The 15,741-nt window shown below is 37.3% G+C and overlaps 1 protein-coding gene across 1 annotated transcript; it reads right to left on the bottom strand.

Moving 5' to 3' along the window:
- Positions 1–1,995: 1,995 nt before the first annotated feature.
- Positions 1,996–15,255, bottom strand: PDK4 (pyruvate dehydrogenase kinase 4). The gene is made up of 11 exons (XM_077856844.1): positions 15,072–15,255; positions 13,947–14,088; positions 12,468–12,539; positions 11,524–11,708; positions 11,272–11,358; positions 10,715–10,792; positions 8,432–8,508; positions 6,538–6,636; positions 6,245–6,355; positions 5,820–5,933; positions 1,996–4,217 (listed from the first exon to the last, which is right to left on the bottom strand). The coding sequence occupies exons 1-11, from the start codon at positions 15,199–15,201 to the stop codon at positions 4,074–4,076; spliced, it is 1,239 nt and encodes a 412-aa protein (XP_077712970.1). The 5' UTR covers positions 15,202–15,255; the 3' UTR covers positions 1,996–4,073.
- Positions 15,256–15,741: the final 486 nt, after the last annotated feature.

Genomic DNA, 15,741 nt, shown 5'->3' with positions numbered 1-15,741 from the left:
TCAAGGCTACTGACATTTCTGTTGGTTTTGAGTGGCTTTTAATGTTTATTTGCACTTGGGTAGGAACTGAAAGATCTCATTAAAAGACAGTTGCTCATTTCCATTAAAGGGCCATGAAATGGGCATGGGGATATGTTTTCATCTGAAGAAAGAATACTCACAGATCTGAAACACTGACCCATTTGCTCAAGAGATTTCCTTAGTATTAATAACTTTACCTGTTAATTCATTTCTCTCGAAATATGTGATAATTTCCAATGGCCAAAGACCACCAACAGAGAGTAACATGAAACAAAGATCAGTTGCAATTTAACTTGCTTGGATAAGTATTCCAGAGTTTCTGCAACATTGTAAAACTTCTTTAATACCATTTAAAGCATAAAATTGTGTAAAGTTTGATGTGCACAGAGTCTAATCTCCCCTTAAATGCAGATGCTGTTCTATAGGCAGTTTATTTATGTGTTTATTTCTGTATCTGTCCAGTGAATGTCTATGGACTGCCTAAGTAACTGTGATGGAAGGTAAAAAGTGAAAAATCAAAAAGAGAGGTGTATGGATAACACATTAATGGAACACTGCTCTCCGTGTTCACAGCGGGGGATGGGGGGGGTGGGGACTTCTTATCTAAGCTCTTGTGAAATTATGAAAGTCCCTCAATTCTTTCACCAGGCCAAATCAAAGTGATCTACAGGGTTCATGTACATTTGCAGTGTTGGTACACAGTCAAGCCTAAGTGCACTACTTGAAAGTATAGCTGAGAATGAAGAAATTATCAAGGTCAATGCCTAAGCTACTAGCTTTCAAAGATCTCTTTTTCTTTCCTCTCTCACTGTACATGTCACTGTAGTTATTAAGATCAAATGCTTTTGCCATTGCTAGCCAAATTTGAAATTTGGGAGAAATGGTATAATGATAGTTTGATGAAAATGCAGCCAACTTTGTTTAACTTGGAAATTAGTTTCCTTTGACTTGAGTCAAAAAGATGTGTGTGTGCATATGTGGGGAATTGTGGGACTTGAAGTCCTGCAGTTTTTAGGAAAATGTGGATGAAGAGTCTGAGCCTATACAGTGCACTAACTCTCTACTTTCCAGGCAGCTTAGTCTAAGGACACTGTACAGCTAAGTTCCAGGTACATGTGTACGTGTTTCCATGTGTATGCATGTGTGCATGCGCTTTCTTTAGACACATGGTGCAGTATTTCCCTGATGAAAGAAAGTAAGGTAGTAAATAAAGGAGACGGTCATTGATAAAGGGCTTTCCTGTATGTTTTTTTGGGGTCTAATGCCTTAGGTTGATGGCATTTCTGATTCCAATATGCTTATTCTGACAAGATTTTAGAATTTAGTTATGACAAATCTATTCTACTAATTTTTTCTTCCTCTTTTTCTTTCTTTCCTCTCCCCCCTCTTTTTTTTTCTTTTTTTTTGTTTACAAAACTTTGCCAATAAGGGCATTGTGAAGTTAGGCAAAGGATGTTATCTAAAGACAAAGGACTAAGTTAGTTAAGAAAGACAATGTGAAGATTAATTTATAATTTCTTATTTCTACATTATTATTATCTAGATATTTAATCCATAAGTTGTTTGGGAACCTAAATTATCTAGGCAATTATTTTGGTACTTTACTATATTTGTTATGTAAGTACAATCACCAAGGGAAACTTAAAGTTTACCCCAAAAATGTACAGAATGTATACATTGCAAAAATGATTATGGAATATATTCAATATATTCATGTAGATTAATACACTGTGTACTATGTGATGTGCTATTGAAGCATACACAAGAAAGCAAAGAAGAACTGCAAATTTCTGCTATAAAGTACTTATCTTTTGTTTAAAAATCAAAATTTTAAGTTGCTTTTAATACTTTTATAAAAGGCTATACCCAATATATAGATGAATGAGATTTATATGTAAAGTGAGGAAAATGTTTACCTCAAGTTTTTCTTAGTAATTTGCTATCTATTTGAGAAATGAATTTCAAAAGACTATGTTTCCTGTTGTAATAAAAATATTTATTATAAAAATGGTTACATCTCTGTACATAGAGACAAAAACACAATTTATACATCAATAACTTAAGTGGGCCTGAACATTCAGTATCCATCTGCTAGAATCCTAAAGTTCTTCCATAGATTTCACAAATACCAATGTAGACTATTTCTGTATTATAGAACTCTATTTATACAGTATAGTTGATGTTACTGTGATATTAACATTTCTTTTTCTCTAGTATTTCAAAGACAGTTCACAGTGTTTGGATTAATTAATCAACTGCTTTAAATCTTTGGTAAATACAAGTATTTACATGCAAAATGTTTAAAATTTCAGTAAAAACTGAAAAGTCAAATAATCTATTGCAAATAATTTTGTGTAATTGATAAATGCATGAGTCAGAGTCCCACCATCAAGAAAAGTCATTACCTAGGACTTCTCATGATAAAGTCTGACATCCATAATAAATCATTTCAGGCCTTTATGGCCACTACAGAAGCACCACAATTCTAGACCACAGCAAAATTAAACACAAATGTTAAATTCTACATATACAAACATAAACAGTACTTATTATTTTACAATGCAGAAAATTCTAGGTTTTTTCTATATCCCAATTTACCTACCAATTTGTCACAGATGAGATTATCTCATAAAAGACTATTACCTTGCAAAAGTGAGGGAACTATTTAAAGAAGCCATTCTGTTTTTAAAGACCAATTCATCCTCTTGCCAGTAATTTAGCTATGAAAATATAGATCATTTCTTAAAATAATTTGTGGGGGTGGGGGGGGAAGCAAGATGCCTGTCTTCTGTTTCTTTCTTCCCTCTTCCTTCCTTCCTTCTTTCTGTTTTTCTCTTCCTTCTGTGAGAGTGATGTGCTAGACCGGCCTGTCAGCCTACAGATTATATCAAAGTCCCCAAAAGTTCCATACGCATTACAACTTTCATTTATCATCCCTCAGTCTCAATGATTCAAATGAAAGCAACCTGGAATGAAAACCTCTTACTCCCAGGCTGTTTGTTAGAAATATCCCAAGAAGTATTTAAGTTTGAATGTTCTCGAATCACTTGATAATTAGGAATTATTTTTATGGACATGTTAATGCAGGAGTGTAGAGAATATAATTACATGTATCAAAAATATACCTTTTTAAGCCTAGAAAAGGAATGCCATCATTGGATTACCACCATTGCAGGGGAGTGAACAGCCCCTCCTACTGAGTTAGGTTCTGAATGTATAGTTTCTTTCCCTAACATTGGTTTTTCCAATGTACATTTCATTTATAAACAAAGTAAGGCGAAGAGAGTTTTGCTATCACTTTGGCAATTCTTCTCTCCCTCCAACTGCCAACATCCTCAACTCAGTGCATATTTTAAAACTCACCCAAGACTAGGCAGGCACCTGGCAATAAGTGTTCACTTATTATATGAAGTGTAAACAGGAAAGCAGCATAATGAAGATACGGTATTTATCAGAAGAGGCTTTCTTCTGAATTTCCAAAACGTTTTGACTCATTCCTCCCTCACTCAAATAACATACAAAGTAAATGTTATTTAGTCACCAGCTTTTCCTCCCTAGAGAACACAGAAATACAAGAAATGTACCTTTACATACATTTCTAATTACAGAGCATAAAGTAAGCCCTAACCCTTTGATGTCAGGGAAATATTGGCATATTGACACTCGATATGCAATAAATACCATTATCTCATGCCATCAATCACAGGCCTAAAATATCAGTCTATTGAAACTGCTAGCTTATATCTTTACTTCGTTCCCATTCTCGTCGATAAAGACAGGGCAAACTGAAGCTTTTCCTGCTTCAGGATCTGATAGAAGCTTGTACGTTATGCTAAGTTTAAAGACTAGAGAGCTGGCCATCTGTTAACACCTACATTACACTCTCCTGGGTCCGAGGAACGGGCTTCGTTCCTTCTTGCACCACTGTTCCCAACAAGGAGTCTTTGTTGCTTTTGTTTGTTTTTGAGGAAACGAGTTCACACACAAACATTCAGGAAGCAGCACTGGCTTAGACCCACTTTGATCCCTTAAAGTGTCCTGAGTGTCCACTTTCACAGAGCCACTTTCCCCTTTGCCAGATTCTTTGGTTCCTTGCTTGGGATACACCAGTCATCGGCCTCGATGCTCATTTGATAATGTTTGAAGGCTGATTTGTTAAAGACTGGGAGTTTTTCTACAGACTCTGAAGATAAAGCCTGAAAAGAAGAGAGGGAAGAAAAAAATCAACCCAAAGAAATTCTTCATGGCATAATTTGTACTTGATGTGATCATTCAGAAGAAAGTATTCAAACATTCAAATACATCCCTTTAATTGATTCAATAAGAAGAGCACACCATACATAGCTGATGGTACGCTAGACAGTGTATAAAAAAAAAAAAAAAACTAAAACCAAATATTATTTCTACCCTCTAGAGGCTGAGATAGTATATATACAACTATAAATTGAGGAACAGAATTTGTCTTCAATGTTTACACAGGTCCCTTGTTTGGATATTGCTGATGTGATAGAACTGAAGAACAAAGCTATTCTTTATTTACAAAAACCTTTGTATCTATGATATAGAGTTCTAATCTGATGCTATTAATTTATTAAAGTCTGATAATAGAAATCTGTGATCTCTTAATCTTTCCCAGTACTTCGAAGACTTTCTATAAGATGAATACGTTAACTATTTCAGATAGTCCAAGGCCTCTGAGCAAATAATTCCTTTGCACACAATGAGAGCCTACGAGCTTCACATTTTAGATACTAATGTCTGTAAATACATTTCAGTCAAAACAGCTGCAAAATGATGAAAAATCAGGACAGTGACCTTAACAAATCACATTGAAGCTTTTATCAGAAATAGAAAAACCATGTACCAAATTTTAAAGTTTAACTAGGAAATGTCAGATTGTCCCATTGCTAGCTTGTGAGCAGTTAGCTTTTCCTTCCCTGGATTTCTACTAAGGTCAGCTGAAGGTCTGAAGTATCTTGGTATCAGTTGTTTTCTAGGCTGGAACATAATTAGCATCTATTTCCCATGAGTTTAAATAAAATGATGGTACAGCTATTCTCACAAATGCCAAAAGGTGTTGGTTTAAAAAATTCACGTGAACATCTCCTTATGTGGAAACTAATATGTTTTATGAGAAACAATTTGGCTTCGCTTGAAGCAGGTGTCCTGGCCCCACTTCCGATTGGTAAGTAACCATATTAAATATTATTAAATAGTATGTCTATGCATATCAAACAGAAAATGAAATGGGGATCCCTGGGTGGCGCAGTGGTTTGGTGCCTGACTTTGGCCCAGGGCGCGATCCTGGAGACCCGGGATCGAATCCCATGTCGGGCTCCCGGTGCATGGAGCCTGCTTCTCCCTCTGTCTATGTCTCTGCCTCTCTCTCTCTGTGACTATCATAAATAAATAAAAATTAAAAAAAAAAAAGAAAATGAAATGACTTTTGGTCATTATTTGCATTAGTTTAGTTTGAGGTATTCACTATGGACCATGGAACTGAGGTCCGGAAAAGAACTGCTTTCAGAATTACTGTTTCAGGGCATCTTGGGTGGCTTGGTTGGTTGGGTGCCTGACTCTTGATTTTGGCTCAGGTCATGATCTCAGGCTTGTGAGATCAAGCCCTACATCAGGCTCCATGCTCAGCCAAGAAGAGTTCTCTTTCTCTCTCTCTCCCTGTGCCCCTTCCCCCACTTGCATGGACTCTCTCTCTCTCAAATAAATTTATAAATTAATTAATTAATTAATTAAATCTTAAAAATAGAAATATTATTATTTCTACTGGGTTGAAAGGATACCTTTAAGTAGATGACGGCATCTGTTCCATATCCTGACATAGAGTAGAGATTCAGATCTCCTTGAAAGTACTTGGCATAGAGACGAGAAATTGGTAAGCCATAACCAAAACCAGCCTAGAGGGAAAAGATCAGTTACTGGCAAAGAAGTGGACATGATCATTGAAATACAAAATGTAAGAAGGAGTTATTATCCTCCCTGCTGCTGATGTTCTTGAACCCAGATAAGTATTTTCTACTTCCAATCAGAGACCTCTCATAGAATTGTTTCACTGTCTTCAGCTTGCTTTATCATGCTTTCTCATACCCCCTACCCCCTGCCCAATTTAACTAAATTGAGTAGCTTGACTAAATACTTCCTTGTACTCCTTTGCTTTACATTTATAACTAGGTGGCTGGGGTGAACTTGGCCATCTAATTGGTCTTACCAAAGGAGCATTCCGGGAATTATCCATCACAGGCGTTGGTGCCGTGGAGTATGTGTAACTAAAGAGGCGATCAATGATCCTCAGGGGAACACCACCTCCTCTGTCTGAAATCTTAAACAGACAAACCAAAGCCAAGCATTAAAAACAAGGTACATTTGTCTATATTTCCTTTATTTAAAAGTCACCTGATGTCCATGACTTTGATCTGTTTCTCAAAGCGGAGAGCTTTATTATTATTGACACTTTTTTAGTTTTCTCCAGAGAGACTCAAAAGAAAAACAGAGAATGGTTACCTTAATTGTAAGATCTTCTTTTCCCAAGACAACAATCACTTCAATTGGTGTAAGGGAAGGCCAATTTTCCTGGTGTTCAACTGTTGCCCTCATTGCATTCTAAAGAAATCAAAACCATAAGGAATTCAACGGCAGAAGAATGAGAAACAATAAATAACTGTTTTTTATGTTTAAAATAAAAGCAGCACAGAGGGTAATTCAAAGTTCCTATTTTTTTTTAAGTTAGTAGTAAAACAGCTCTGTAAATAGCCATTTATGAACGTGTCATGCAGGATGTATAATGAAAAATATTCATTTACCATGTAATATAGCTCCTGGGAGTAATGTCTAATGGAAAAACAATTCTGCTAGCTGTCAAGTTCTTATTTGTAAGCTTAATTTAAATGTAGAAATTGGTTTTTATAGTCCATTTCCTGGCTCTCTCTTTTCTGTCTTTCCATTACATTTTACATCCAAGCACCAAAGACTATTACATAACAAATGAACAGTGAATCATTGAACCAATTTATTGGCTTTTATAAAACTTGCCAGGAAAGGTTGTTACTATTTAAAAGGATAGTAAATAATTCTAAATTAAATTTCAATTTGCATTGGTTATCATCTTAACTTTTACCAATGATGGCAAAATAACTGTAGGAATTGGACCATTCAATTTAAAAATAAATGAAATCAATGAAAAAGTATCTTTTGTCCTTTAACAGAGAAGAAACTCAAACAAGTTTTCAGACAACTGGGTGCGTCTCACACAGATAAAGTTTTGGTTTATTTCACATGTTTTCCTCTCTAACCTCCTTGTGGTACATTATCTGCTTTCTGGTTTCTATATAATACTAAGTTCTAATCATTAGCTGAAGTAAAAGAAAAAAGATCAGATGTCTGTAGTATAATCAATACCTCATTGCATTAACATTAGAATAAGGTAGGAAATAGTAAATTCTGAGAAAAGCTACATCAGAATTAGAGGTAAATTTCTCTTTTTTTAGGCTTCCTCCCCCAGGAGTCCAAGAGACTCTTGGAAAGCATCATGAAGTGTCAGAAGGTTTTCTTTTTTTGGTGTAAGTACAGTCTTAGTTTGGTCTTAGAACACAGGACAGATTTGCTTCTTGGTACCTGGCTATCCCAGACTAGTAACATTCACATCCTTTGTGAGCTTGTTAGAAATGCAAATTCTCAGATGTACAGAATCAAAATCTCTAGGCCAGAGCCTAAGAGTAAGTGTTTTTAACAAGCCCTCCAGGTGATTCTAATGCATACTGAAGTTTGAGAAGCACTGTCACAGTCTTGCTATGGAAAGTGTGGAGTGTGGACCAGCAGCATCACCTATGGGCTTATTATTACAAATTCTAAGCCCCAGGACCCATCCCAGCCACACTGAATCAGAGTTTACATTTTAACAAAACCCCAGGTGATTCATATGCACATTCAAGTTGATCTTGGAAGGAAATGACTGACTTCTGAGTATATTCTAAACTCAGGTTGGAGCCCTGCCACCTGCAGAAACTCTGGACCTGAGCATTGGGATTTGGAGCTGGACCATCCTATGGGGGTGGAGGTAACAAGGCCCCATTCACTGAAGCATTCACCCCCTGACCTTCCTTAACAAATGCATGAATGACTAGTGCTTTGTTGGACACCTGAAGAAATAATAAGAACAGGTAGCATTAAGACATCGTGAATCATATTGCACATTCTCAAATATGTGTTGATGCTCTAATGAACTGCATGTGCCCTTTCAAACATTAACTATAGCTTCTTTCTATTAGGAGCACTAAAGTGTGTTTGGGAGAAGACAGTGAAGCTCCCGTTCAGCGGGAAATGATAAAGGAAATAAAAATGTAACATGTGAATTAAAAAAAAAAACAACCCAAATTGCAATCACTGTGAAGTGTCATACCTTGAATAGTTCAAAGAGCATATGATGAAGGTGAGAAGGTACATATACAATGTGAATTGGCTGGCCTGGAAATTTTCCTAGAAAAAAATTTAGACTCACTTAGAACTGGTAAATATTTCATTAAAATATTTGATATTTTATCAATATTTTATCAATATCTATTTGATTAATAGATACTCCTTATTCCTGAGATTAGAATATTCCCCATCTTCCTTTCCTCTGAAATTCTACCCTAGACCCTTTTCTTTTAAACAGTAAACACAACTGGCTTATTTTCAAAATGCTATTAGGGTTGTTGCCTTGTGCTCTATGATTAATTTTTGCATTTCTCTACAAATGTATAAGGTCAGATGAAGTGTGTGACAGGGTACTATAAATTAGATTAGGTGGATTATTTGTTTCTGCTTTCAAAACTTTTATACTGAGGTATTTCAGAGTTAAAATCATACATTTTAAGAAAAAAGAAAGAGTTAACGTGTCCATAGAATAATACTGAAATTAATGTTAGGTATAATTTTCATATTTTGTGGGAAAATAACACATTTAAAATTCTTGATTTTTATCACCCAAACATTAAATCTTAGGGGCTAAATATGCTTACATTTCACTGAGAGGCAAAAGAAAACAGAAACAAAAACCTCATAATATTGTTTGAGAAGAAAAATAAAAGTATTATTGTCTGGTGTCCCAGGCCTTGGCAAAGTTTGAATCAGAAAACAGAAGGCCTGGCCCAATTCCCTCCTTATTTTATCAAACAGTTCAAGCAGTTTATCTACAAGTATTATGCAACAATGCTGTTAATGCTTAGAGTTCTTTTTCAACCTTTATTTGTATTCTTATTTTTAATTTAGCAATTATATTTACATATTCCCAATCCACGAGTTAGAGTACTTTAATCTGAGCAACTTAATTTTAACTGTCCTGCTTTGAGAAGCACTATGGGAGAAGATTTAAAAAGTGCCTTGCATTCATCATATTATCACTTCAACGTGGGAAGACCCTATTTTTTCAGTTACCCTGGATCTGAAGCCACTGAAGTATGGTCTGCTTCCAAAACAGTGGTGCATACTTACAGAACAGTTAAATTTTTTTTTTTGTAATTCAAAAATATTTTTATTTATTTTTTATTTTATTTTTTTAAAGATTTAATTTATTTATTCATGAGACACACAGAGAGACACACACACACAGAGAGAGAGAGAGAGAGAGAGAGAGAGGCAGAGACACAGGCAGAGGGAGAAGCAGGCTCCATGCAGGGAGCCCCATGTGGGACTCGATTCCAGGTCTCCAGGACCACACCCTGGGCTGAAGGCAGTGCTAAACCGCTGAGCCACCCAGGCTGCCTAACTTAAAAATATTTTTTTTAATTTATTTTTATTTTTTATTTATTTTTTTAAAATATTTTTTATTTATTTTTTTTATTTTTTTAAAATATTTTTAAAAGAACATTTAACATGAGATCTACCTTCTTACTAATCTTGCGTAACTGAAATTTTATATCCATTAAATAGCATTTTAAAATAAAATATCGGGGATCCCTGGGTGGCTCAGCAGTTTAGCGCCTATCTTTGGCCCAAGGGCGTGATCCTGGAGTCCCTGGATCTAGTCCCACATGGGGCTCCCTACACGGAGCCTGCTTTTCCCTCTGCCTATGTCTTTGCCTCTCTCTCTCTCTCTCTCTCTCTCTGTCTCTCATGAGTAAATAAATAAAATCTTTAAAAAAATAAAAAATAAAATAAAATAAAATAACCCATTTACCCCAGCCCCCAGCCTCTGGCCACCACCATGCTACTCTCTACCTCTCTAAGTCTACTTAACATATCTCAGATAAGTAGAATCACACAGTATTTGTCCTGTGACTGCCTTATTGCTTACAGTACAATTTGAAGTGTTTTTGTTTCCAGGTCTCATGAGTAACTTCTCTAGGAGGCTATTTCTGCTACCAAGTGGCTCCTCCTACTTCTGGCCTCCCTGACTCTCATATTCTGCAATAAGCTATCTTTCTTTGATCTAGGACACTGGAACTCATGCTACTCTAAATCTTAAATTGTTTGTTCAAACCTTGCCTCTTTATGAATCATCATTAGCAACTGAATATGCTCAAACTGGAACTCTGCAATGGAGATCAAGAGAACCTTGGCTTCAAAAAAGAAGCATACAAATTCTAGACAAGTTCAGAAGGAAGAAAAGGAATGCAGGAGTTGCTTTGTATTTACAAGAAGTAATTATACTGGGAGAACAGTGAATTTTCCATAGATTAAAATATTTTTTTTTATTGCTTACCATTCACTTGTGTGAGCTTTAATTCTGGAGACGTTAAATAATACTGGTCACAAAGCATCTTCGAACACTCAAAGGCATCTGAAATAGAAGGGTTTTTTTTTCATAATGATGAAATGAGTTTATGCCAAGTAAAATTTTCATGTGATCATCAGTGTGCGTACTACCCTTAATTTAGAATGTTCATTAGAAAAAAAAAAAAATAGAATGTTCATTAGAGTACAGATTCACCTGTATGAAAAAATATCTCTTTAATATTTTATTGAAGAAAAAATTAAGACAGTGTTGATGTTATAGGGGTGGCGATAGGAATATGCACACTTCAAAGATTAAATAGAACATAGAACAATAAGGCCATTACTGTATGGATTTTTTAATTTTATTAATGAATGTTTAAACCCCTGACTCTCAAAAGCAAAGGATCTTCATGACAGTATTTATAAAAACATAAACTGGAACACTCTGGATATAAATTCATTCACAAAGTCACCTCAACTATAGATATGTCAATCATACAGTGTACATTTTCAATAAGGGAAATGCAGAAATCTAGAAATTACCTTGGACCACGGCTGCCACATCACAGCTTGGATCAATGCTTCCAATGTGAGTTGGGTTGCCTGTCTCTGAGTCACTGAATATAAGAACTGTTGAAGAATAAAAACAAAAGATGTCATAAAAACTAGGATAATAATGATTAAAACTACCATTGAAAAAGAATGTGAACCCCTGAATAATGAAACATCTGGTTGGGGTATGGCTGATATTCTATACCCATCTCAGTATATCATGACCATGATGAGCTAACTTACTATGCTGGTTCATCAGCATCCGGGTAGAAATACGGTTCATGTAAAATCGATCCAAGAAATACTGAAGATTTTGGTTGGTGACTGGATCAACTGTACAGCCATCTTTATATTCTATGATTCCTTGTGCCATTGTAGGAACTACATTGTAGTGTCTATTTCGAACTTTGATGAGAGTATCTGTAAAACTAAGCCAAAACACATTTAGAGTTAGAGAAAGTTCAAGTAAGTTTCATTCACTTATATGCCTTAGATTACTTCAAAGAAGGCTGAAGCTTTTTTTAAGTACCCATCTAAAGAATCAAATGATAAAATGTTTGGATGAAGGTTTATTAAGGTTCTCACTACAGATTCTCCAACTACAATAGAGGAGATAGTATTACAAACAGATTTATTTTGCTTCTCACTTAACATAAAAATACCAGCTTTCTAACTGGTGAATTCATTCTAGGAATTCATTAAGCCTTCTCTTTAAAAAATAATAATTAAAAAATAATTAATATTAAAGATAAGTCTAGAGTGCCATTGTGGAAAAAAACATCAAGATTTCTTCTCAGATTTATAAAAAGATTCTTCTTTCCTATTCTTATAGGGAGAAACTATAAGTTAATCTGAAAGAAAATGTTCTATCTCCAATGACAAAATGACATATACTGATACTATGTCATAGTAAATCTACCTGTGAATCTAGTCATCAGACTAAATGTATACTAAAAATAGATTTCCTTAAAAATAAATCTACACTTGTTCATTCTTAGCATCATTTTCAATGTCATCATTCTTCATCACTTTTAAAAAACCAACAAGTCAAAACTTGTCATTTGTAAGGCAGAGGGTATTTGTTATTCAGAGTTGTGGATCCTTTAATTCATGTCTAAAAAAAAAAAATCTTAGGAGTATGTCTGGAAATAGTCAAAGTTTTAGACACTCTAATGCATAAAACTTACTCTGATAATGCTTTCTGGTCTTCTGGGCTTTTCTCATGGAATTCCACCAAATCCATCAGGCTCTGGATATACCTGTAAAGTGACAGGTGTGCTTTAAATTTAAAATTGAATTGTCAGATACAAGTGACTAAATCATTTCAAATGATTGGAAAAGAGAAAGCATTATGTTTAAAATTACAACTTTCCTCCAGCACATTTTTTAGATCTAAAATCAAACCAAACCAACCAAACAAAAAAACCCAAAGCTATGACTTTGACCTTCAAATTTCTAACTTAAAATTTATTTCTTTAATCACTCCAGATTAAGTCATTCCAGTCAGTAGTTTTTGTTTTATCTAGCAAGTGTTTTCTTTTTTTATAGCATTTAGAAACCAACTTTTTTTTTTTTTTAAGATTTTATTTATTCATGACAGAGAAAGAGAGAGAGAGAGAGAGAGGAAGGGAGAGGCAGAGACACAGGCAGAGGGAGAAGCAGGCTCCATGCAGGGAGCCCGACATGGGACCCGATCCTGGGACTCCAGGATCAGGCCCTGGGCTGAAGGCGGCGCTAAACTGCTGAGCCACCTGGGCTGCCCCTAGAAACAGCTTTTTAAGAAAAGCTTCCTAATTTTTCCTACTACATTCATAGGTGAAGAGAATTCGTGAAAGCAGCAAATACTATGGATTATGTGTTTGTAACTGTTTAACAATATATACAGTAATATTTATAATTTGATTATAGACTATATAATATTTATAACACATATATATTTCTAGAATCAATGAACAAAAAGCTGTCTGTCAGTAGATTAGGGTGAGGCTCTGGCGAATATCTGCCTCAGTGCATATCCTAGTCCTGTTCTCTGAAAATTTGTTCCTTTGGGTGATCTACCCTCTCCAAGCCTCAGGATCCTTATTTGTAAAATAAGATGACAATAACTGACAATTACTAAGTTCTGGCTTGCGCTAGGTACTGTTTTAAGTACTTTATAATGGATTAGCTCATTTAATTTCACTCACATGAAACTCTTTGAAGCATATACTTTATTTTCCTCAATAGCAGATGCAGGAACTGAGGCATAGCAAATTTAAGATACTTGCTAAGAATTCCACAACTAGGAAGAGGCAGAGGTGGCATTTGAACCCAACGCCTGCTGTTAATTGATTTGTAAGTAACAAAGATTAGACCTTCTAAATAGTAGTCCTTCTATTTCTAGAATAGGATTCCATGTGCAATATCAAATTCTGTCTCTTATTACTTAAAATACAATTATATCATGAAAGTATGTCCTTTTTCAGGGCAAAATGTCTCTTTATAGCTTTATAACTGTCCCTATGATAACTTACCCTAACTTACTAAAAAAAAGTCTTTACATCTTTCAAAAATACTTACTGTTCAGACCACCCATTTCCAAAGATGATGTTAATGTATTATAAGAATTCATACTCAGATACTTGTCTTAAAAATAGAGACTGTTTCAGAATGGGTTCACCACTTACCAGCTTTTAACTAACTGCACCGAAGAGGTATTGACTAATCGATCAGGGAGGATATCAATTTCCTTCAGGATATTGGCCAGCCTCACAGGCAATTCTTGTCTCAAAAATGCAAAAGAAGTTCTTTCACATGCATTTTCTGTACCTGTAATAAATAATATTTATTTAGTTTTTGAAAAAAAGTAGATCTGAATCATACACTTGAATAGCATTAGATATCCAATATCGAACACATACACATATCATTAAATTATAGTTTCACCCTCAGTTGGGTTACTCTTTATAATAAGAAGTATCTCCTCCTTCATGGTCTTTTTCTTTACTGTCTTTTTTTTTTTTTTAAAGGACCAATATGAGAATTATTGTTTCCTTTTTGGGGGGAAGAGGATTCACTTCCATTAAGTCAGAATGTCCCACAGCTGTCAACACCACAATGTCCACCAGACAACATCGTTCAGAGGGTTCTAGATACGAAATTGAAGTAGAAGGATAAGACAGTGGGTAAGAATCGTGATATTTCCACATTAGTGATAAATATCATCACATTTAAATTCTTGAAATATTCCTTTTAAGACCGCTGCAGAAGGTTTGTAAACATTTCTGGCAGTAATGCAAATATTCAGAAAATCATACTGGCAAAGAGACAAAACTGTTAACAATGCAGATGAATGTACCCTGTCAACAAGTGGAAGGTGGCTAAGCGATAAAATCTCACTTAATTTGAGGCTGCTTTATAACATTAAGAATCCTCTCCAAAAAAGTATATAATGTTGTGAAGGAGGGGATAAAGGTTTTAATTCATTGTGATATGGTGGCTCAAAGCAAGAAAAGTGTTTTGACTGGAAGCTTGCACGGAAATAAGAGCTCAAACCATCCAGCATCAGTGGGTCAGCAAGCGGCCTTGACCTGTAGGTGCAAACTGTGAGAAATGAGGCAGCTAGCTCTAGGCCAGGGTAAGGCGCCCCGGCGTCGAGGGTTCAGGGTTGAGGGCTCTCCTGCAGGTTTCCGACAGCAGGAGAGCAGCGTCCAGGTATCTTAAGCGGTTGGCCCCGCCCCCCCGGCCGAGGGCTCAGAGTTGGGGCGGCTCCCCAGCCCCGGCGGCCCGCCCGACCTCCCTCCCCAGCTCACCGAAGTCCAGGAGCTGCTTCATGGACAGCGGGGACGGGCTGTAGCGCGAGAAAAGCTCGACCTCGCGGGGGACCACGCTGGCCGCGCTCAGCGAGCCGGCGCTGCGCATCACGAAGCGGGCCGCCTTCATCTCGACGCCCACCGCGACGGGCAGGCGCTGGGGCCGGGGACGCTCCGAGGCCGAGGAAAGCTGCGGCGGGGGCCGGCGCGGGGCGGCGCGGGGCGGCGCGGGGCGCGTCTGGGCAGGGGGCGCGGGAGGGCCGGCTCGTGCGCCCGGCCTGGGCTGCCTGGGCTGCGACTCCGGGGCGCTTCCGAGTGGAGGAGCCGGCAGTGAGGCCGAGGAGCTGCGAGGGGCCCGACGCTCAGGTTCGCGTCTGGCCACGACCCGCCGCCTCCCGGGGTTTTATTGGTTTCCCCGCACGCTCCCCCCGGCCCCGAAGGGGCGGAGTCACCGGGACTTGGAGCCGCGTCCCGGCGGCGGCCGCGCCAATCAGCTCAGATAAAGAACTTTGGGCCCCGCCCCCGGCCGCGGGTCCCGTGGGTGGCGGGACCTGGCGCGGCGGCCCGGGGCTGTGAGGGGTCAGCCGGGGGCGGAGGAAGGTGAAGCGGGCATCTGGGGTACCGGAGCTCGAGATTAGCCGCTTGGGACCCGGGCCTGGGACGCGTGGGC

The sequence above is a fragment of the Canis aureus genome, chromosome 18 (genome assembly GCF_053574225.1).
Source record: "Canis aureus isolate CA01 chromosome 18, VMU_Caureus_v.1.0, whole genome shotgun sequence".
Taxonomy (NCBI): domain Eukaryota; kingdom Metazoa; phylum Chordata; class Mammalia; order Carnivora; family Canidae; genus Canis; species Canis aureus.
The sequence above is the reverse complement of the archived record's forward strand: the minus strand, read 5'-3'. Positions and strand labels throughout refer to the sequence as shown.

What these genes read in the sequence shown, in the direction of transcription:
- PDK4 (XM_077856844.1), bottom strand. Translation starts at nt 15,201, where the DNA reads ATGAAGGCGGCCCGCTTCGTGATGCGCAGCGCCGGCTCGCTGAGCGCG. An exon ending in AAGAAGATCTTACAATTAAG is followed by an intron (nt 6,356 to 6,537) that starts GTAACCATTCTC and finishes TGTCTGTTTAAG; the next exon opens with ATTTCAGACAGAGGAGGTGG. An exon ending in ATTCCCGGAATGCTCCTTTG is followed by an intron (nt 5,934 to 6,244) that starts GTAAGACCAATT and finishes TTTTCCCTCTAG; the next exon opens with GCTGGTTTTGGTTATGGCTT.